Source organism: Protomyctophum parallelum (genome assembly GCF_964188405.1).
Source record: "Protomyctophum parallelum genome assembly, chromosome: 15".
NCBI lineage: Eukaryota > Metazoa > Chordata > Actinopteri > Myctophiformes > Myctophidae > Protomyctophum > Protomyctophum parallelum.
Window position 1 is genome coordinate 14,817,294 of NC_139710.1, and position 22,119 is coordinate 14,839,412.

Sequence of the window (22,119 nt, forward strand, 5' to 3'; positions counted from 1 at the left end):
ATATGATGATATGATAGTGTATGAGCAGGGAAAGGGACGCGCGGACATCCTTTTACAACAAAGTCAAATTCGGGCTTTAGGGAGAAGAGGAGGATATGACTTTTGGAATATACCGGTATGAGTTTTGAAACTGATGAGAGAGAGTGTGTAAAACAAGGCCTTAAGACACTGTAGAGCTGTAATGCTAATTTCTCCCCAATAAGCCTAATTTATGTATGGTATCATACAAATGTGTTGCTCATAGGCTTTAATTGCCTAATTCATGTCTCTAAATGTTTGCAAAGGCCATTATAGGGACAGAGTTGAGTTCACCATCCTGTCATAACTAGTCAAATCACACATCTGATCCTCCTCCTGCTTATCGCACTTCCCTTCCTTAGTTTATCTTCTTCCCTCGTACTTTCCCACACGCCTGAAGGCCTCCCTCTCGTTTCTTGTCGTGCCCTTCTGTGGAATACCTCTCCTTTTCCACTTCTCTGTACTCCCAACTCCCATGTGTACTATAATGTCACCACCGAGAACAACCCCTCATCGTCTTCCTGTCCTCACTTCCTTTGGGAAAACGGGGGCACTGCAGGTGGTCCCCCTTGCACCTGAACTGCATAAATGGGGGGGTATACAGACAGAGCCCCCTCCGGCCCCGTCTCAGACCCAACAAACATGGTCAGTAAATATGTCATGCTGAATATAACACAACGTGATTAGCTCCCACAAAAGCCTGTGCTTGTCTCTCCTACCCAAAATCATATACTCCACAGTGGGATGATCCAACCCACACGTCCCTTCCCTCCAGTCTGTCCTCAGTGAGTTGAACACTGTGCGTCTAAGCCCCAAGATGTTTACCTGACCCCCCCTCCCATTCAACAGCTTAGGACGCACACTGCCATGGACGTGTGTGTGTGTGTGTGTGTGTGTGTGTGTGTGTGTGTGTGTGTGTGTGTGTGTGTGTGTGTGTGTGTGTGTGTGTGTGTGTGTGTGTGTGTGTGTGTGTGTGTGTGTGTGTGTGTGTGTGTGTACATGTGCATATCAGTACATGCATGTGTGTTTTTTCCTACAAACGTTTCAACTCATCCTACAACCATGAATTGCAAACTCTGCACCTCCGCAGTGCCCCAGACCTTCCCTATACAGTACAAGCATGAGACACTTGTCATTCTCAAGTAAAAACTTCCAAAGCAGTTTCTATGTGAGCTGTTTCTATATATTGATGGCATTTATATTCTGTATGTTTTATAGTTTGTATAAGTTAAGTTACATTTAAGTTAAGTTACAGTATAAGTTAAGGTACGATTTAAGTGATGTTTTTGGTTTAGTTGCTTGTAAATAAGAAACTGTTCTTTTAGAATTAAGTTTAATTGGTTAAGTAAATTGGTTAAGCTATCTTGCAACCTATTTTATAACAAATAACAATGGCAATGAGCTACAGTTGCTTTATTTATACTTTTGATATGGCCAAAACAAAGTTCACTTGAAAACGAGATGTTAATCTCAATGTGAATTACTTTGTATAATGGGTCATATAGTAATACCCTTTGAAGCATGCATAAAATATGTATGTATTTGGTTACAGCAGTAGATCCATATTTGCTTTACACGCACATACTGTACAGTACACACAGTATATAAGTTGCATGTATAGTGCCATAGATAGAGGATGATAATGGTGATGCTTGTTTTAACTAAAACAAACACACTGGAATCACAGCATACTATATGACATGGCAGCTTGTGTGTATTCCAGATGAGCTACACTCCCTTATACACCTTGTAGGTGTGTGTGTGTGTGTGTGTGTGTGTGTGTGTGTGTGTGTGTGTGTGTGTGTGTGTGTGTGTGTGTGTGTGTGTGTGTGTGTGTGTGTGTGTGTGTGTGTGTGTGTGTGTGTGTGTGTGTGTGTGTGTGTGTGTGTGTGTGTATTTCTCTCTCTCGATATCCTCACTTGCAGCTCAGAGTGTGCTTCTGTATCCCTCCCTCTCTTTCCCTTCTTCTCTCATTCTATCCCAATCTCTCTGTCACTCCCAAACTTACCCATGGAAACATCGCTTCATCTATTCACGCGTATTACGATTCACTCCTCCTCACCATGTCGCTCACCGTCATTGCCCCGTTAATTATGTCTCTTAATTGTTCCGTGTTATGGATTGTTTTGTTCTTTCATCCTGTGTTTGGCATGTATAATGGCCTCATCCTTCTTTCCCTTTGCTCTCTCTGCTCTCCTTTATTAAACTCTGGCTCTTTACCCTGCTGGATGGATAACATCCTCTCTGTGGAAACAAATCCATGACCTCCTCTTCTCCACCCCTTGTGTTCTGTCTCATCATATTTATTGCCTGCTTGTTTGTCTCGTCATGGCCCTTCTATTACCTTCACCACCGCCTTCCCACCCTTCTTCCAAATGTCTTCATATCTCTTTCACTGACTCATCATCAACCATTTGTATCCTCTGATTCCACCCTACCTTTACACTTTTCCTTCCCTTCTTGTCTTCCATCCACCCAATCAACAATCTTCCTTCCTTTAATTCCTTCCCTCCTTACTTTGTCCATCAAACTCCATTTATCCCCAACTCAATCTTCTGCTCGTTTCCCTTCCTTTCTCTTCCACCTTTTTCTTTTCCTCCTTCCATTTGCTTCCTTCCATCCCTCTTATCATCCTTCCACCTCCACCTCTGTCCTTTTCTCTCCCTCTTATCATTTGACCCCACACCCTCCTACCTTCAGGACGATAAGGAGATCGACTTGGAGCACCTACACCGGCGGGTTAACAGCCTGTGCACCGAGGACGAAAGCCCCCACAAGCAGTTCTCCACCTCTTCCATCGATCTGACGCCCCTCGACATGGATGCCCTGCCCGCCGCACGCCAAGCGCTGGAGCAGATCAGCGATTTCCGCAACACCCACATCACCACCACCACCTTCATTCCTGAGCAAATCCAGACCCTCAGCCGGAGCCTCTCCGCCAAGGCCGCCGCCGGCTTCGCTGCTGGATTCGGGGGCGGCGTTGGCGGGGGGGGAGGCGGCATGCTCCAGGACCACCACCGAACTGGAGGGGTGGGCCCTTTCAGGCAGAGGGCCCCCAACGGTGGCTTCTTCCGCAGTCCTAATGAGACCATGTCCTCCATCCCCTACCAGCCCACGGGTCCGGGACCCAACTTCGGATACGGCAATGACCCGGACAGGGGCACCTCCATATAGAGACTCGGCCAGGGAGGCAGTTGATTCAGGAGGAGGAGGCGGAGGAGGAGGGGTGGTCGGATTGAGTCATGGGTGATAAAACAAACACACTACTGCGAAAAGAAGAAAAGAATCCCAAGATAAAGATCTATGTACATAGGAATCTTTTTTTTCTGGGTTCTGCCTGGGGCGTTCAAGGGGTGGTTGTGTCTGATGGAGGAGGTGGAGGTCCACTTGGGGGGTGCTTGTCCTCCTGCAAACCAGCTGGTGACATGGGATGGGAGATTATGAGGAGGGGGTTGAATTGAGTCTTTGCTTTATTGTTGTTGTTCCTGTGGTTGTTTGAGGGATTATGTTTGGGTACGCGTGGGATCGTGGGATCGTGGGATCGTTTTTTCCATTGGGTTATTTAGTTTTTATTCAGTTTTATGCCACCTGAGGACTGCTTCATGTAATGGACATGAAATTACTTCTATTCTCATCTAAACCCTGCCTTGGAGGGTTTGGTTTATACAACTATTACAACAACAGAAAACTCTTCTCTGTTAGTTCTATGGCTGCCATCAGTGGATGATAACCAGGATACTGTACAGCTGCCACGGGCTCCAAAGGAACGCAAAGGAGCTCATACAGAAAAATCAAGGGGCAGTGGTTTTATAATGGTAGGACCCTGTATAGTTTTGTCCTGGGCCCAGGGAATACTTTCAGAGTTGCTTTGTAGTTCTCCATAGGCACCATCTCTGTGCTTATAGGAAAATATCACTACTGTCTTACTCTGTCTTTTCAATAGGAGGCCATCCAAGTCTGTGCTCTGTGCATCTTTCTCTCTCGTCCCAGTCCTGCACTGATGTTGTTCCATAAATCAATACCTGTAGTTCCAAATGTGAAATTAGACCCGAAATGGTGTCCACACAATGGCCAGATTATGCCTAAGACTTAAAACTGAATACATTCTGACGCCATTACAGTTCATCGCTCTGGAAGCCGGCCCAATCCCACTACAGTGCAACAATCTGACACTGCTGACTCGTCATTCGGTGAGTCACTCAAAACGTTTTTGTTTTTTCTTCTCCTCCAGCCTGAAACGTTTGACCGTTTGATGCTCATTACAGACTCTTTGTCAATCCCACTGCACTGTACCAGTGCCCACAGACCCGTAAGGCTTGATTTATGCTTAGTTGCGCACGGGTGTCGCGTAACGAAAATAGCTGATCTATAGCTCACAGCGCGTCCCGGCGCAATGTGCTTTCGGTGCACGACACCGCCATGCAACTAAGTACAAATCAGTCCTAACTGATTGTATGTAGTTTCTTTTCTCACCATACTGTGTTGTCTGCTTTTCAAGGCAAGGTGAGAACCTCTAATAAGACTTACAGAGAGAGGATTATAAAACGGATGATTTAAAAAAAGTGAAAGAATAAAAAAACGGATAAAAGACTAAATGGACTTCAAAAAGCTTCGGCTTATTATATGTCTTTTACTGACTTTGTTTTTGAAAAAGAAAAATGATTTTAATGCGTGGAATGTGTTTTGGTCAGGAAGTACAAAAAAATAACATTGTTCTGAGCTGTCTACTTGTTTTTGCTCTGAGCCAACTTCGAACAACTGCTAAATGAGTGATGTAGTCTTTCTCTGGTTTTGCATCATTAAGCCATTCAGACCTTTATTTTTTTACTTTATTTTATCTTTGGTTTACCTTATTTTAATATATCGTATCTCAGAAGACTAAATCTCATTCTGTGGATGGTCTTATCATTTTCAAGTCCACTAACTGATCACTTTGACGACGTCAAGCGATTAAATGGAGTTGTATTCTGGTTGAGGAAAAGCCAATCTAAAGAGTAAAGTCAGTACAGGCCTTACGTCAACCTGCTAACTGTACCCTCCCAACCTCCCATAACATTGCTCGCCATTGGAACTGTGTAACAGTAGTGAGCCAATGGCTGTGCTTTTAGGCTCATTGTAATAATGATGCAAAGAGTTGTCCTTTAAGCCCATTGGAATCTTGCTGGGAACACAATGGCTGCCTTTTTATGAGATAAGTCAGTCTGAAATACACTTCAATTTCATATCTCTAATGTTAAGGTTTATATAACTTGTTTTTTAAAGTGCCAATTGAGTAAATGAGACCATTAAGGTGCATTTTGGGGCGGGCAAGGTGAACGGTACATCAGGAGAATTAGAGGACTATTTTGTGGATTGGGGGGGTGGGGATGGTAAAAAGGAACCAAACCTTTTTCACTAACACTGTATTAATAATTGATAATGTTAGTTGTTTAGAACAGGCTTTCAGTTTGTTATCTTTAAGAACTAAAAACTGCAAAATGTTGTGCGTAGAGAACTCAGCCAGGCTGCAGTGTTTTGAGGCAAGCGTTCTTAGGTGTTCTTTTCTTATAATAGGCTACAGTATGGCTACTACTGAATGACAAATAGGACACAAACATTATAAAAAAGAAGTTTTATTTAGTATAAATGACAGAGACATTATAAAAATGTATATTTTACATGTTGATGCTATTTTTGTTTAACAAAAAGAAAGTATATCAGTATGAGCTTATAGTGTTGAGTTTAGCAGTCACCTTATGGCATTTGGTTTCTCCTCTGTCCAGCCCAAGGTCAACACAAACAAACTGTTCACTCTTCTCACATCATCTTGAGTTCATTCTATTATTTGCTGGCTAAATAACAAAAGGTGGCAAGTTGATTAAAAAGAAAGCATGCACAAACTTGCTCTTGCGCTATCTGTTAACATTTTTTATTTTATTTCATACATAGATCGTAAAGGATTTACTTGATAATTTTCAAAAACTTATGATGTACAGTATTTAATATAGGCCTATTTTGTTGTATGTGTTGCATATTATTCAAAAACTGAACAAACTGGGGACTCTGTTACAAGTGGCAAAGCTTTCTGTGTATAATTTGTCTAATAAACAGGTTTTCTACAGTGGGATGGTAATTGTTGTCTTTGCTCGTATAGGCAAGATGTTGAAATGGATATTACAGAGGGAGTTTAGTTGAACTCAACATTACTAGTTCCTACACAATGTATTCACGAGTATATACTGTATAGTAACTAACAGTATCACTATACTATACTGTATAAGTATCACTGCACAGAAAACAATCTTGTTTTGTTGTGCGTGCGCATGCACGCACGCACGCACGCACACACACACGCACGCGCGCTCGCACGCACACAATAAACTCGGTGCTGCACTCATGTGATATTATCCTTTTATCACTATTCACTGTATTCAGAGAGGATTGATCAAATGTTTGGGGGTTTTGGTGTTAATTTTGTATCTCAAACTGGATATTTATCTCATGTCTGTGTTCAAGCATGAGCTAAACTCTTGTATCTACAATCCTCAATATGACATGAAAGGCCTGTATGCTGCTGTTAACAGCTGGAGGTATGGCAGGACTCAGCAGTTCAGTGAAGCAGTGAAATGTAGTTGCCTTCTTGAACCACAGAGTGGCAGTATTTAACTTTTCGAAACATTGTGAGTAGAACGTGTCTGTCTGTCTGTCTGTCTGTCTGTCTGTCTGTCTGTCTGTCTGTCTGTCTGTCTGTCTGTCTGTCTGTCTGTCTGTCTGTCTGTCTGTCTGTCTGTCTGTCTGTCTGACATTGGCACACCTGTTAAGAAAATTAACATCCAGAACTGTCTGCACATTTCCTCTAATCTCAAAAGCGTTCGCGGCCCAACCATCTCTGACCACACAGCACGTCAGCCAATGGTCAGTGAAATGGGCTAATTTGCCTATATCACCGTAAGGGTATAGGCTATGAGCAATGCATAAAGTGAATGGCAAATCGAGTGGCAAATGAGTGACAAAGTGAGTGGCAAAGTGAGTTTAACGTCATTTAACATCGTTTAAAAATACATCAGATAGGACTTTAGTTTTCTGTTTGGATGTAGGCCTATATGGGCTGCCAGAAAGTAGTTTTTTTGCCACGCATCCCGCATAACTTCAGGGTATGATGATGATGTCACGTGCATAGACCCTCTATTGGTAATAGCCAGTTAGGGTTACCGTGATATTAATTAGCCCATTTCATATATAAGCTATTACCGGCTAATACAATTAAGTTATACAATAGTTTTGCCAATTATTTGCAGGACGGGCGGGCGCACGGGGCGGCCCACTTGCATTAAAAGTCCGCATGAAATGGGAAATTGGGCCTACTTTAAGGCAGAAAATAGTAGGCCCTACAGTAGCCCGTTGGTCACAGAGTCGTGTGTGACACAGAATGTGGCATTGGCCGAAACGTTCATTCATGGCTAAACTAAACTTTTAGGAGGAGTGCATGCATGCGGACTTTTAACTGCCTGTCAGTCGCAACCCATTGTTCTGAACTGGCCCACTTGCATTAGCCTCGTCACGGCCCACCAGGGGGACCCGGCCCACCGGTTGAGAACCAGCACCACTATTAAATCAACTTTTCCTTCCTTCGCCCCGTCGTCCACTCGCTCCAGACTCGTGCGCGGCGTCGCGCCCTGCCTGTTTCCTGGGAGACTGGAATGGAGAGCAGCAGCACGCAGACTCCTCGCGCAGTGGACTGCATGGAAGCCCCCGCGGGGACACATTTTGTGCCCCTCTTCCAAAGAGTCCCCCAGGCGTGACAAATGGAACATAGAGTCTCTATTGTCGCTGCGACACTTTAATAATCGCGAGCTACAATATCCAACCTGTTGTTAGCTTCAGGAGCCCGGCCAGGCACTTTAGGTTGGGGACTTGTAGTTGTGGAGAGGAGGCGGACGCTAGGCGCCAGACCTCTAGCCGTCCCGATGATGAATACATGAATAAAAATAGAAAAGATTAATGTCAGTTTTATCTCTGAAATTGTGGGATTTTTTCCCCTGGCTGCCTTGGACTGGGGCCCAGCCCAGCCCCAATACGTTTTATGAGATTTAGATACAAGCTCTTTAAACCTTTCTTTCTTTCTTTCTTTCTTTCTTTCTTTCTTTCTTTCTTTCTTTCTTTCCTATAGCCTCAGGGCTAAGACCTGTAGGTCTTAACATTCGATGCAGGTTGGAAATATAATGGTCCATGGTTGCTTTAAAGTTTAAACCAACCACAAAATAAATTGGCCAACCCAAAGTTTTTTTTTTAAATATATATATATATATATATATATATATATATATATATATATATATAACGCACACACACACACACACACACACACACACACACACACACAGGTAATTATATATATATATATAAACTTTGGCTTGTATGGTCTTAATTGGTTTAATTAGTTGCAATTGCCGTGTGTGTGAGAGTGTGTGTGTGTGTGTGTGTGTGTGTGTGTGTGTGTGTGTGTGTGTGTGTGTGTGTGTGTGTGTGTGTGTGTGTGTGTGTGTGTGTGTGTGTGTGTGTGTGTGTGTGTGTGTGTGTGTGTGTGTGTGTGTGTGTGTGTGTGTGTGTGTGTGTGCGTGCGTGCGTGCGCAATGTGTCTTCTCTGGCTCTCTGAACTTTCTCTTCCCTTGCAGCCGCGCGCCACATACAGCTCGTGTCAGTGTGCATGGAAACACTGCTGAGCGCGAGCCCCCCGCTCATATTTCCGTTCCCTGTGAAGGCCTTTTTACAGATAGGGCGTTCCGTGAGCCGGATCAAAAGGTTTTAGTCCCGCTACAAAAGAAAAATGGAAACTGGAGATGGTCTTAGCATTCACAGAATGGAAGAGAGCGCTGAATTGACAATGAGCGCGCGAGCCCCAGGAGCCGCAAAGTTCTTTGGTCAACTTTTTTTCCCCCTGCAGCTCAAAGTTCTTTGCTCAAACTTTTTCGCGGCTCTCCAAATTCCTAGATTACAATAGAAGGTTCATAGTTGGCTCTGTTGATTTTCAGCAGAATTCAAAAGACGGGATTTGTCACTTGATTTTATATTAGCCAAATTAAAGCCAGTGGGTTAATATTTTGGATGTAGGCTTGCTGGTGTAGCCTATCTCTTCTCTTCTGTTTTGTTAAGCCTTATAGCCTATTGGGAATTATGATTTCGTGTAGCCTAACGTTTTAACCGTGGCATTAATATAAACAGTGTCTGCATGTGTCACAGAGTCAGACAGTGGTGCTATAGTGTCATCCATCATGTGTGTAGTGTACACAGACACACTGACACACACACTGACACACACCATGCTTGACAGACAGACAGACAGACAGACAGACAGACGGGTATGGCTATGGGTACAGGTATAGGCATCGACATCCTCTTCTTGCTGTACGCTCGCGCTGTCCACGCTCCTCGCCTAAACTGTCACCATCCCCCACGTGCGCCCTGGGGGAGGTTCCCCTTACCTCCCTCCCGTTAAACACTCCTTAAACCGTGGCATTATTATAAACAGTCGGGTTCGGGGACCATAATCGCCACTCTCTCGGGTTTACCGAGACTTCTCATTGGACGTTAACACGCGACCAGCGCAAGGAGGGGGGCTCCCAGGCGCGTGCCGCTTTTTAAGCCGACGCCGCGCCTTGAGACACTAGAGAAGGAATCCCGCACGCGACAGTCATATACTGCGAGACCACGGAAGAACGCAGTGAAGACGTGTGTCAAACGAAGAAGTTTTGTATTATTATTATTTTTGCATCGGAGTTTCACCTCATCCATTCCGCTGCTATACCTGTTGTTGGGTCGTCTGCCTCTGAAGACATGGAAGTGCTGAGCGTGCACGAATGGAGCAAGGATGAGTCGAGGCGACACGGCTCGGGCTTGCTGGAGAGGGGAGGAGAGGAGCCCGGCGTGTACCCACCCAGCCTGGCGCTCGTGGACAGCGGCAGTGACCCACGCGCCTGGCTGGCTCCGGTGCAGCCTCCTGGCACCTGCGCGGCACACGCCTCTTCCTCCCCTGACTACCAGCTTCTTTCACCCTGTCCCAGCACCGGCTCCTATAACGGTGAGAAAGGGCTTTTCCACGGCATCTGTTTCTTCTTTTACCACCTGACCACAGCAGCATGCAGCAGCATCCCTATTCTGGGGGAACATTTGCAAAAAGAAAATAAGAATAGCAGATCTACCAATGTGTCACATTGGGAAGTGTTGTGAGCTTGTAGATCGGCTACAGTTCCGCTCAGGTCCGTTTTACTATTGCTTATATCATTTGAAGCAGGGACCAGCTAGGACTAAGTCAATGCACAATAAGATACACATTTAATGTTGGGCGTATATGTGTTAATTTGATTAGCCTATAAATCATTACAATATGACCACAGCTAGCTGTTAATTGCAATGCAATAGCTTATTTCTTTTCTTGTTTCTTTACATAGCCATTATTCTAAACATTTGCTTTGGTTTTGTTTTCCAGAAAGTGGCTCCACGGCGTCTTCGGGTCACCCCAGCCCACCCAGCTACAGAAAGCCTGCCAAGAGCCCTTCCCCTTCCTCCCTGAAGGTCAGAGAGCTGTGCCGCCTGAACGGCTCCATTCCCTCCAGCGGCGACGAGGCTCCTCTGGGCAGGCAGAGAGCTCCGTCCTCCAAGCCGGTCGGCGGCGTCCAGAAGCAGCGGCGCGTCGCCGCGAACGCGCGGGAGAGGAGGCGGATGCACGGCCTCAACTACGCGTTCGACGAGCTGCGCAGCGTCATCCCGGCGTTCGACAACGACAAGAAACTCTCCAAGTACGAAACCCTGCAAATGGCGCAGATTTACATCAACGCCCTGGCGGACCTGCTAGAAGGGCCACCTCCGACCAAGAACAAGGCCACCAATAACGACGACAACAACAACAACAAAAATAACAATAACAACAACAGCATCTCTAGCAACAACTCGCCAAAGTGTGACCTAATGACTTCTTCCACCACCACCGACTACGACGCAGAGAACGATACAAGCTGTCGGAGGGGAGCCACGGTCTCTGTCTCAGTCTTACCTGCTCAAATCAAAGGGATTCCCTTTCGGTCCAACTCGTTCGACGAAGCCTTTTCCGCCATGATAGAAGAAGCGATGTGTTCCCCCGCGCCATCATCCTCTGGGGTTGAGTCGAAACACTCGCCACGAAGTGATGGAGAGTTTTCACCACACTCACAGTTCAGTGACTCGGACGAAATGCAGATGGAGGTGCACTCCTGCAGCGAAGAAGACCTAGAACTCAAATTACGCAAACACCACCACCATAACACCATTTCATTCTAAAGTCAACCACAGACTCTTAATGCATATAACTTTTAACCTGCAACAAAAAAGACTTCCAATACAAACCGTGTCAATCTCAATCATATATCCATCAGTTGCTCTTAAGAAAATCCAATATGGGGAATAGGAATTTTGCCTAAACGAAAAAGTAATTTGGGGGGGTTTGATAAATCTATTTTATCAAGTTGATACTTAAACTAAAGACTATTTTTTATGCCAGATAGGCCTAATTGGGTTCTGCCAATAGATATATCGTATGATCCCTTTTCTATGGGGACGTGGGTGAAAGACCCCTCTGCCATGTCGCATATATATAGCACTGCCATGGGCTTCTTCCACGTCACTCCGACCAAAATCTGTCTTCCACGAAAATCGCCTGTTATTGATGGTTGCGGATATTTTATAATGTAAATATAATTAGTTTTGTATAGCTATAATTCTTATTTCCTGCCGTGGTTCTTTCGTTCATTTTTTTTGTACGTGAGAGACCCTCTATGAATTTGTTTTACAACTTCTAAAGTTAACGATGTGCACTTTAAAACACACGAGCCAGAGGCTTGACAAACGAGATTTATTTCCAAAACATAAACAATACTATTTCGTTTTTGTTTGCTATAGTGTAGTATGCCAATTTGATGCAAATAGCCTATTTAATGTAGCCATTTTTTTTGCTTAACCTTTTGTACATTTGTTGATGCTTGGTGTTGATTGTTGAATGATTTACTTTCAAATGAACTGTGTCTTTTACTTTCACTGGATGAGATTAATTGACATGTATTTATTGCTGATCCTTTTTCATTTGCCTCTTTTTTATATTTGAATAGTTACATTTGAAGAAAAGCTAACATTTTGCCATTCATTGGTTCATGTTAATTTGATTTTGTGAATAAATAAGAATGCAATTTTATATTTTCGTTGTCGTCTGTGTCCATATTGAGTTTTCTTATTGTATGTTTGATCACCCATTTACTGAATTCCTTATACAATATACTGTACGTGTCCATTTCATAGTTATTTTAAATACTCGAAACAAATAAAGCCTATATTATTAGTAGGCCCAGTAGTATAGTATTAAGATGATGATGATGATTCTTCGATTAGATCAGTGTATTAAAAGTAAATCAATTGTTATATTTAACTATTATTATGGCTATTAGTAATAGGCTATTAGTAGTAGGAGGAGGAGGGGAGGAGTAGCCTATATATGCACCTTAACGCTGCATGCATGCAAGCCTTTTTGGGTTAAGATAAAACGATAAGAGCATGTTCCCCTAATTCCCAAAGGATTTGCACCTCAATAAAGTTCTAATGCTAATGTGGAGGCCTTTCAACTCTTAAAATAATAACGTAACAGACAACAGGCCTAGTAAACCCCTCTCTCTCCCATGTGTTCTTAAGCGATGGAGTTTGGTGTATGCCTAAAACTCATACGTCAACCCATACTTCAGCATTTGACATTTTTAAACACTTGAGATTCGTTCCAATGTAATTTATAGTAAAGTAACGGCGGCGTAAAACGTGTAGAACACGCGCTCGCTCTCCATATGCTGGTGGTGCACGCGCCCTCTGGCCTGTGATCGGATGATTGATCTGATACTCTTTTAGTCAGCTCTCTCTCAAAGTGTGGTCCGGGGACCCCCAGGGGCCCTTGAGATAGTTTCCAGGGGTCCCCAGCAAATTTGGTTAAGATAAATTAGTTTAACCGCATGTGATCGGATATTTGAAAATAGGCAAACTCATCATGATGCGTTAGGAGCTTGTTGATCCTCAAATTTAATTAATAAGTTGGGCTATTTTTGATGTATACATAGGTTTAATGTTTGTTTTTAGTTCAAAGTTTGTTTTACAAACGCCATTGACAATTTTAAAGAGAAGAGTTTGTTTTGTCCCTAACACAAAAATGTTATCCCATTAACAAAAAAGAGAATTTAATGTCTGTTTTGACATGTTTTACATCATCAGTATAGCCTACATCACCTAATCATAGCAACATGAGTTAGACTTTAATATATTAGCGCTCCTCACTTCACACGGGTGTGATTTATATATATATATATATATATATATATATATATATATATATATATATATATATATATATATGCCAAATATAGGCAAATAAAGAAAGAAAATTAAAGAAAATTGTGAACTATACTTCTCTATGCAATTCAAGCATTTTAATAAATTATAAAAGAGCTGCAAACTCTTCTAATGCAGCCTAAAGCTATCCTGCATGCATGGTCCATAACCCTGCATATAAAGGATAACTTTTGTTTTTAAATGGTTCTCTTGGAAAAGTTATCCTTCATTGTGTTTCATTTGGTAATGGGGGAGTGTGCATTAATTTCAGGCCTTTGTTGGTAGGCTCGTGGTCCAAGGTGTTGGATGGCCGCATTGAAGCACGCGCTGTCAGCTGGTGAGCGCTCGCGGGTCCCCGCCGTGTCCCCGAGGACCTGGCTAGAGAGGAACACACACTTTCTCGAGTAAAAAGACCTGCATGACACACACACACACACACACACACACACACACACACACACACACACACACACACACACACACACACACACACACACACACACACACACACACACACACACACACACACACACACACACACACACACACGCCGCGCCTGCCCTTCCCCGCCCGATCCACTATTTCTTTCTCTCTCTCTCTCTCTCTCTCTCTCACTCTCTCTCTCTCTCTCCATCTAAACGCACGCGCGCAAACGAGTGCGCATGCAGTTTGCTTTGGCAATTCACATGCACCTGCTGCGTGACTCATTTAGTGTCATAGCAACATCTAATCTATACACCCTTTTTTTTTCCTCCAACAACCTATCTGTGATTCATCTGCAATGTTTATGCGTATAACAATATGTTGCTTAAAAAACAAACACAATAATCTAGGAATTATTTATGATCATACCTGTTGTGCATTGCAGTCTCCCACCCACTGGTTTTGACCAATCACAAACCATGCCCCCTCCTTTGCCTCTTGGCAGGAAAGGCATGGAATAATAGGGAATATAATGCTGTTGCTGTGTGGCGTTAATTATTTACAGGATTTTATGCAGGTTCCACGTTTATCCTGAATATGAACAGAGACCGATAGGGAGTTGGGGACTCAGATGACAGTGACAGAGCGATGGTTTGCGAGTTTGCGACGATCAAGTTTCGGTTGTTTTTCGTGGATTTTGAGCAGTGCGTTTCATATTGTAATTTGTAACTGACCTGAAAGAAAAGTTGTGGTTATTTAATAGGCTATTAGGTGCTTGTTGAAAAGGAGACCACCATTGTGGGGTGTATAAGTATAGCCTATTTAATTCCACTATAGTCCTCTTACAAATATTAACCTATGCATGCATTGTTATTGCACATGTTATTTATTGATAGCGGGAAGCCTTAAATCAGTTTAGCCTATAGGGTGTATTATTATTATTAGCCTATTATTAATATAATTGCTATTTATTTATTTGTTTACAGTAAACACAAAGTGTGCCCACTGCCCATGTATATGCTATTTGTGCATCTATTTATGCATTTCCTCCGATAATGATGGAGGAAATCAAATGCATACTCGAATGCCCTTTTAGCTTGCTTTAATTTATGATCTAACATTAACAACTCCATGGCAATTGCATTAAGGACAATGAAAACACACATAGGGTCCACTCTCTTGTGTAATTAGTCTATATAGATATAGGGACAAACAAAGCGCAGCATCTTCAACAGGTGGGATGCTTGGTGGATTGAGGTTACACACCCGCACATTAATTATTCACCGATGGGCGTTATAAAAAATGAACGGCAGCGGCAGCCCGTGCTCCAGGCGAAACATTAGCGCGTGGAAAGAGAACTTGAGAAACAACTAGAGAAAAAGAGAGACAAAAAAACGCCCGTCAACGTCCATAGGCTTACAACATAATTATATATAGGATCGCTTAACGTAAGACGACTCCTGTTTCAACTCAAATTCACTTTTTGCTCATGTTGTCAACCTGTCACACTTTGGTGGTCCTGTATGACTCGCCCTTTATATCCTATACTAGTATATGCTATATATGTCCCATTAACTGCTAGGAAGACGTCAGGGTTTTATTTGCATCAGGTTAATTAATTGGCTTATTGGCTCATTTGTTTTCTTTCTTTCTTTCTTTCTTTCTTTCTTTCTTTCTTTCTTTCTTTCTTTCTTTCTTTCTTTCTTTCTTTCTTTCTTTCTTTCTTATACACAACATTTTATTTCTTATTAATTTTCTTATTAAGAAATAAAAATATATAATTACTTTCTTTCTATACATACATTAACCATTAACATACACTTATTTGAATCAGTTTCCATTGTTCAATTTAGAAATAAAGTAACATCAGAATCATCTTTATTGTCACATCACAGTTTAACATAACTAACAGGAGGAATTTGCCACATGCTTCTGGGACATTAAGACAAGCTACAGGTGCCAACATCAAGTGACAGCCACACTGGCATTTTACAGGCATCATTAGTGCAAAGCATGCAGTACAATTAAACGTTTTAGAAAGCACATTAAATTAAATTGTTCTTAAATCAAGAATAAGAATAAGAATAAGAATATTATAATATAATAAGAATAAGAATATTCCATGGGTTCCCTTTAATGAAGAGTGAGGCCCTTGCTTTTTGTATGAGATATGTGGAGCTGAGCTGTGTCCAAAAAGGCACGAGTCCCTCTGGGGACCCAGAACAAAAGGCAGAACTGGGCCATAGTCTCCATCTGCTGTTCCAGAGAGAGAGAGAGAGAGAGAGAGAGAGAGGCACAGAGACAAGACAGACACACAGAAAGACCAGCCACAGACAGACAGACAGAGGGAACGAGAGGACGGCCAGTGAGGACATGATGGGTAGATAGGGAAGGAAGGAATTGGAGGAAGGTTTGACATAGCAATAGGTTGAGAGGGAGAAGAGAGAACATTGTGTGTGGGGGTCAAATTATAAATACACAGGTCAATTATTTCACTTTTGCAGTTTTAATTAACAATAGCACTTTTACTGTGTCGAAAAACAAAGACATTAAACAAACTGGAACCATTTGAACAACCTAAATGTGATTGACATGGTGCACACATCTGGTGCTCTACTCACATTCATTTCAATGGGTTACCTGTCTTTAATTCAGTTAAGTGTTGAGTTGAACATAAGTCCTGTTCAGTTCAAAACTACAGTCCAATGGCCAATTATAATGCTTCCTCCCTACCCTTAAATTATAGCCAGGCCCTCACCTCTCATTAGGTACCACAGCCCTGCATTAGCATGTGCTGTAGCGTAACCACTATTCCTCACAATTATATACAGAACTATACATGCTGTGATGCAATGAGCACCTGTTGCATTGCATGCTCCAGCTCCCATGGAAGTGAAGTGCTATTGTTAAATGTTAATGAAGTTTATTTGGGAGTGGTGTGTCTGTGGCTGCAAGTGCATGCATCCGTGCATGCGTGGCAGTGAGAGAGTGATTGAGAGTTGGTGTGAGAGAGAGAGTTGGAGGGAGGGAGGGAGAGAGGGAGAGAGAGAGACCCTATTGTGCTAAAAGCGTGCACGTGTTTATTTCAATTATTTGCTTGGGCAGCAGGGATACACACACACTGTATACGCATGTGTGCGCGCACGCGCACACATACGTCTAACACAGGTTCTTACATTTATTCCTGGAGAGCTTTGGCGAGGAGCAGCTTTGTATTCTCTTGTTAAAAGAGATTGCTATCTTGGCAGTGAGATGGAATAATAGAAAATAGTCAAATTATCTTGTGTATTTACATATATATTGTATACACAATTTCTTTTTCTTATTCTTTTTTCTTTCTTCCCCAATTTAGTTGTTACACCAATTGTTTCTTCCTCACAAACATTTCTGTTTATTGTCACTGCTGTTGTTGTATCCTAATCCTATACTGGCTCACCTGCCAGTGAGGAACCCCCAACGGGAGGACGTAGACTAGAGCCTTCGTCCTACTCCTCATGCCCAACACTCCCTGTTGACAGGTGCCTGTGGACTTGAGTATGCATGTGTAGTGACAAATATCACCCTCCCCGCCCGGACAAAGCCGGATGCACCACAGTGGATTCGAAACCCAAGACCCTGTGGTGGTGGGCAGCTCTATATTGTGAGCTTGTGACACACCGTAAAACCCTGAGTGTCAGTTTAACTCCAAAGTCGACCCAGGATTTTAGTTTACGAGTAGTCAAGGACAGATGAGTAAAGATTATAGATTAATACATTACTCCAAAAATGGCTGTCCCTGCCTTAAATCAGTTTGAACACTGATGATATGTCAATTTATAATGGGTACATGGACAAAAAGGCAGAAAAACATTTGTCACATAAACTACATAATCTATGGAAATATATCATTTTTCCATAGATCATTCTTTTTGATAAGAACTCAAGATGTGTGTCCTATTCAATCTAATATTGGATGTGCCCTGAGGCCAATGGCTTCAAATTTATGTCTTCAAAAGAAGAGGTGTTGAAGTATTTTGACAAAATACTTCCTGTGGTCTGCTTAATGGTGAGCAGCCCAGTCCCTAAAGCACTCATGTGGATTTGTGCATACTCATACTCATGCACAAACACATACACATACATACACACACTGCCGTCCTTTTGGGATAGGAAGAAGACCATTTATCTCTGTTGCTTTCCATGAAAGCCCTCTGTGGCTAAAGCAGGGTCTCCCAGGGCTTTGTTCTGGGCAGGGTTTAGCTCTTTGTGTCCGCCACCTTCAAAGCAAATGTACATGAACACGAACATGAGGCTTCTTGGGTAACCAGCCCATTGAAGAGGAGCACAATAGTGCTACCAATTATCCACCGTGCTCAATGCTCTTTTGGAATCAGTTACATGGCTTTGTGTGTGTGTGTGTGTGTGTGTGTGTGTGTGTGTGTGTGTGTGTGTGTGTGTGTGTGTGTGTGTGTGTGTGTGTGTGTGTGTGTGTGTGTGTGTGTGTGTGTGTGTGTGTGTGTGTGTGTGTGTGTGTGTGTGTGTGTGTGTGTGTGCAGGTATAAACACACATTTGTATTTTTGGGAGGTTTGTGTCCTTGCAAGTGCATTTGTGTGGTCAGAACACATGCTCTTATGTTTGCTCGTGTGTGTGCAGTGCATTTTTACTCAGCGGGACTCTGGTTGGTTCAGACCAGACTCACTCAGTTTATGTGTGTGCAGCATGGGTGGGTGTACACCTCCTAGCATGTATAGTTATACTTCCCAATAGGAAACACCTCAACTGCAGGGCTATTTTACTCCCTTTGACACTATGGCTTCTGACAGGCTCAGGTTACAGAGAGCGTGCAGCCAGCCCTCCTTCTAAAGTTGGTGAAGGGGACCTGCACTTTGGACACATGACTGGCTTTGGACACATGAAAAGAAGAATTCCACAGCTAAGGAAGTGATTTGGCCGCAGGTGCTATGCCATCTTTTTGCTTTTTCACACCTCTGAACATGAAAAGTGTGTGTCAGTGTGGGAAAGTGGGTGGGTGTGGGGTCTGGAGTGTGCATTTGTGCCTCATAGCGCTGAGCATTCATTTCTGTGTGTCCAACACAGACGCATCACACCCGCCCGCTCCCTTCACACCTAACCTCTGTTGGCAATCTTCCAAACGTACGTGTAGGCTACTGTACACACGTGCTCACATGTAAGGGGTAAGCCCCATACATCATTGGCTGTCACCTGGTTAAGTAGCCTTTAATCAAAGTCAAGTGCATGTGCTTGTACAGATTGCTTTATAGCAGTGGTTCGCAAACTTTTTAGCTTGTGACCCAAAAGTGGAAATTGATGTCTCTCCCGGGACCTAGTGAAAATAGCTTGTAGATTGATTTTCAATAGGCTATTTCTAAAGGTTTCTTTCTTTCTTTTTTTCTCATAATAGGCTATATGAAGATGTTTTGAGATTTTGAGATTTTTCATTAATCATTTGAAATAAAAACGTACTCGCAACCCACAAATGGGTCCCAATCCAGTGTTTGGGAAACGTTATAGAAGCATAAGTACTCTATAGAAACACTTCCAAAAGTAGGAATTAAAAACAATATACTGGATGTCTGGATTTGGGTTTAGCACTCCACTGAAAACCATTGCCGATGCACAATCTCTTTTCCTCATCTATAGTAAAACATCTATAGTAAAACACCAATATCAAATGTAAGGCTATTCTGCCCAATTGTTGTTTTTGAGCACATCCATCCATCCATCTTCAACCGCTTATCTGTAGTCTAGTCGCGGGGGCAACAGCTCCACCAGAGTGCTCCAGACTTCCCTCTCCAGAGCAGGGCTGGGTCAAAAATGTATCCCAGCTGACATTTGGCCCAAAAACATATTAAAGCAATAGGGGCGGCCCATTCATTGGTGGCCAGTCCAGGCCTGCTCCAGAGCAACATTTTGACCACAGAAAGCCATATTATTAGTATTGTCAATTTGTCATATTGCACTTGTTTCCTTATGTAATGCCAATCCATACCATTAGTTTAGAACCTCTGTCTGTATTTCTGCCACTCTCAATTGAAATATATGAATGCCATTGCCAATATGGTTAATTGTTTGTGTTTCACTGTATACTCTAATGTAGTCAAGATAACCTGTCTATTTATAACGACGATTACATTTCATATAGCCTAATATCTGCTGAATTTATAAGCTGATAAAGTTGCAGAAACTTTGGGGGATGAATGCTCCTCCTCTCCTCTCCTCTCCTCTCCTCTCCTCTCCTCTCCTCTCCTCTCCTCTCCTCTCCTCTCCTCTCCTCTCCTCTCCTCTCCTCTCCTCTCCTCTCCTCTCCTCTCCTCTCCTCTCCTCTCCTCTCCTCTCCTCTCCCTCTCCCTCTCCCTCTCCCTCTCCTCCCAATGCCCATTGTACAGTTGCCCCTGCGGATCCCCTTTCAGCTGGCTGGCCTACTCAGGTGAGGGATACAGTATATTGAAGGAGTTTTTGCTTGTATTTGATTCCGCTCCTTTTCATAGTGGCTGAAAGGCTGGCCCCCATGCTGCCCCCCTCCCTGTCCTGTCCAGTTCCCAGGGGACCCCCACTAGTGGCTGAAAGGCTGGCCCCCATGCTGCCCCCCTCCCTGTCCTGTCCAGTTCCCAGGGGACCCCCACTCTCGCCCAGGCTGGCCTGGGTGGAGCGGCCCTGGAGTGGGGCAAGTAGGGAACAGTCAAGGGTATCACTTACAGCCTCAATCCCGCCCTCACACGGCACACAGAGCACAGACAGCCAGTGCACCCCGTCACCTTGCTTATTTTATTTCCCTCGCAGATGCATATACACACGGGGACGTACGCAGTAATTACGCATGTTAATTTTACTCTTGAATGTGTAAAATTGTAAGCGTTCTGCTGCGGGCAACCAATTAGAGATGCCCTCCTTTTTTAAAATGCCCATTCAGACACACTGATCCCCAAATCTGTAAAGTTCCGGAGAGAACGTTGGAAAGTGAACAAGAGAGTGGCACAAGTGCATGTGGATATGCACTCATACTTACAATAGCCATTCACTGACAGACACATGCAAGCACACGCACTCACACATGCTTGCATTATACACAGACACAAAGAACACTGCATTATTATTACCCCATTTAACCAGAGGAAGCACAATTTAGAAAACCTGTATGAGAGAACATGTTATTTTGTAGAAGAGGCAAACTAATATTGTTTATGTCCTTTGCTTTGATTGAATGATTGATTGAATGCGTACGTTGTATGATTTGATTTGGGTGTGTTCTAAATTAAAGTGTTAGTGTTGATTATAAGGGAAAAGACACCTTTTTACAGTACAGTAATGTTTCAAGTTTAGACATGTAATTTAAACGGCATAAACAATATTAGTTTGCCTCTTCTACAAAAATAGAAGTTAGTGTTGCACGTGCCAAGCTGTCATTCTCTTGTATTGTATTTCGTACTTGTATTATTTATTTATTTCCCACCACGGAGTAACCGCATGCGCAGCAGACTTTCCAGCATTATCCTCCATAGACATATCTATGGTATCCTCCATAGACATATTATCAGACACATTATCCTCCATAGACATATCTATGGTATCCTCCATAGACATATCTATGGTATCCTCCATAGACATATTATCAGACACATTATCCTCCATAGACATATCTATGGTATCCTCCATAGACATATTATCAGACACATTATCCTCCATAGACATATCTATGGTATCCTCCATAGACATATTATCAGACACATAACCTCCATAGACATATCTATGGTATCCTCCATAGACATATTATCAGACACATTATCCTCCATAGACATATCTATGGTATCCTCCATAGACATATTATCAGACACATTATCCTCCATAGACACATCTATGGTATCCTCCATAGACATATTATCAGACACATTATCCCCCATAGACATATCTATGGTATCCTCCATAGACATATTATCAGACACATTATCCTCCATAGACATATCTATATCCTCCATAGACATATTATCAGACACATTATCCTCCATAGACATATCTATGGTATCCTCCACCTCGGAGGAAACTCTGGTAAGGCCGGCAGTGTCGGTAGGCCAATCAGAGGCAGGCGGGGCGTTACCATGTCTATGCTCGGACATAGAATAGAGCTGTGACATCACAGTCAGAAAATCTGAGCACTTGTTTGAGCCAGAAAATCCCAGACCTCAGAAAATCTACTGAATGTTAAAAGTTCAGCTTTTTTGGGTGCACTCGAGCTCAGAAAACCTAAACAAAATAAGAAAAATTACAAAAACTATTTTTTATGTCACAATCCCTTTAATGATTTCATATC

At 42.9% G+C, this 22,119-nt stretch overlaps 2 protein-coding genes across 3 annotated transcripts in view; both read left to right on the forward strand.

The window, feature by feature from the left end:
- The window catches only part of grid2 (glutamate receptor, ionotropic, delta 2), a 765,355-nt gene extending 762,037 nt beyond the window's left edge, over positions 1–3,318 (forward strand). For both annotated transcript variants that reach the window (XM_083784600.1, XM_083784599.1), the window contains one exon: positions 2,719–3,318. In XM_083784600.1, coding sequence (XP_083640726.1) covers positions 2,719–3,192 — 474 coding nt within the window. In that variant the 3' untranslated portion in view covers positions 3,193–3,318. The remainder of the gene's footprint in view (positions 1–2,718) is intronic.
- A 6,513-nt stretch (positions 3,319–9,831) lies between these two features.
- atoh1a (atonal bHLH transcription factor 1a) lies at positions 9,832–11,310 on the forward strand (the record flags this gene model as incomplete). Its single annotated transcript, XM_083783332.1, has 2 exons — positions 9,832–10,075; positions 10,484–11,310. The coding sequence occupies 2 exons, from the start codon at positions 9,832–9,834 to the stop codon at positions 11,308–11,310; spliced, it is 1,071 nt and encodes a 356-aa protein (XP_083639458.1).
- Positions 11,311–22,119: the final 10,809 nt, after the last annotated feature.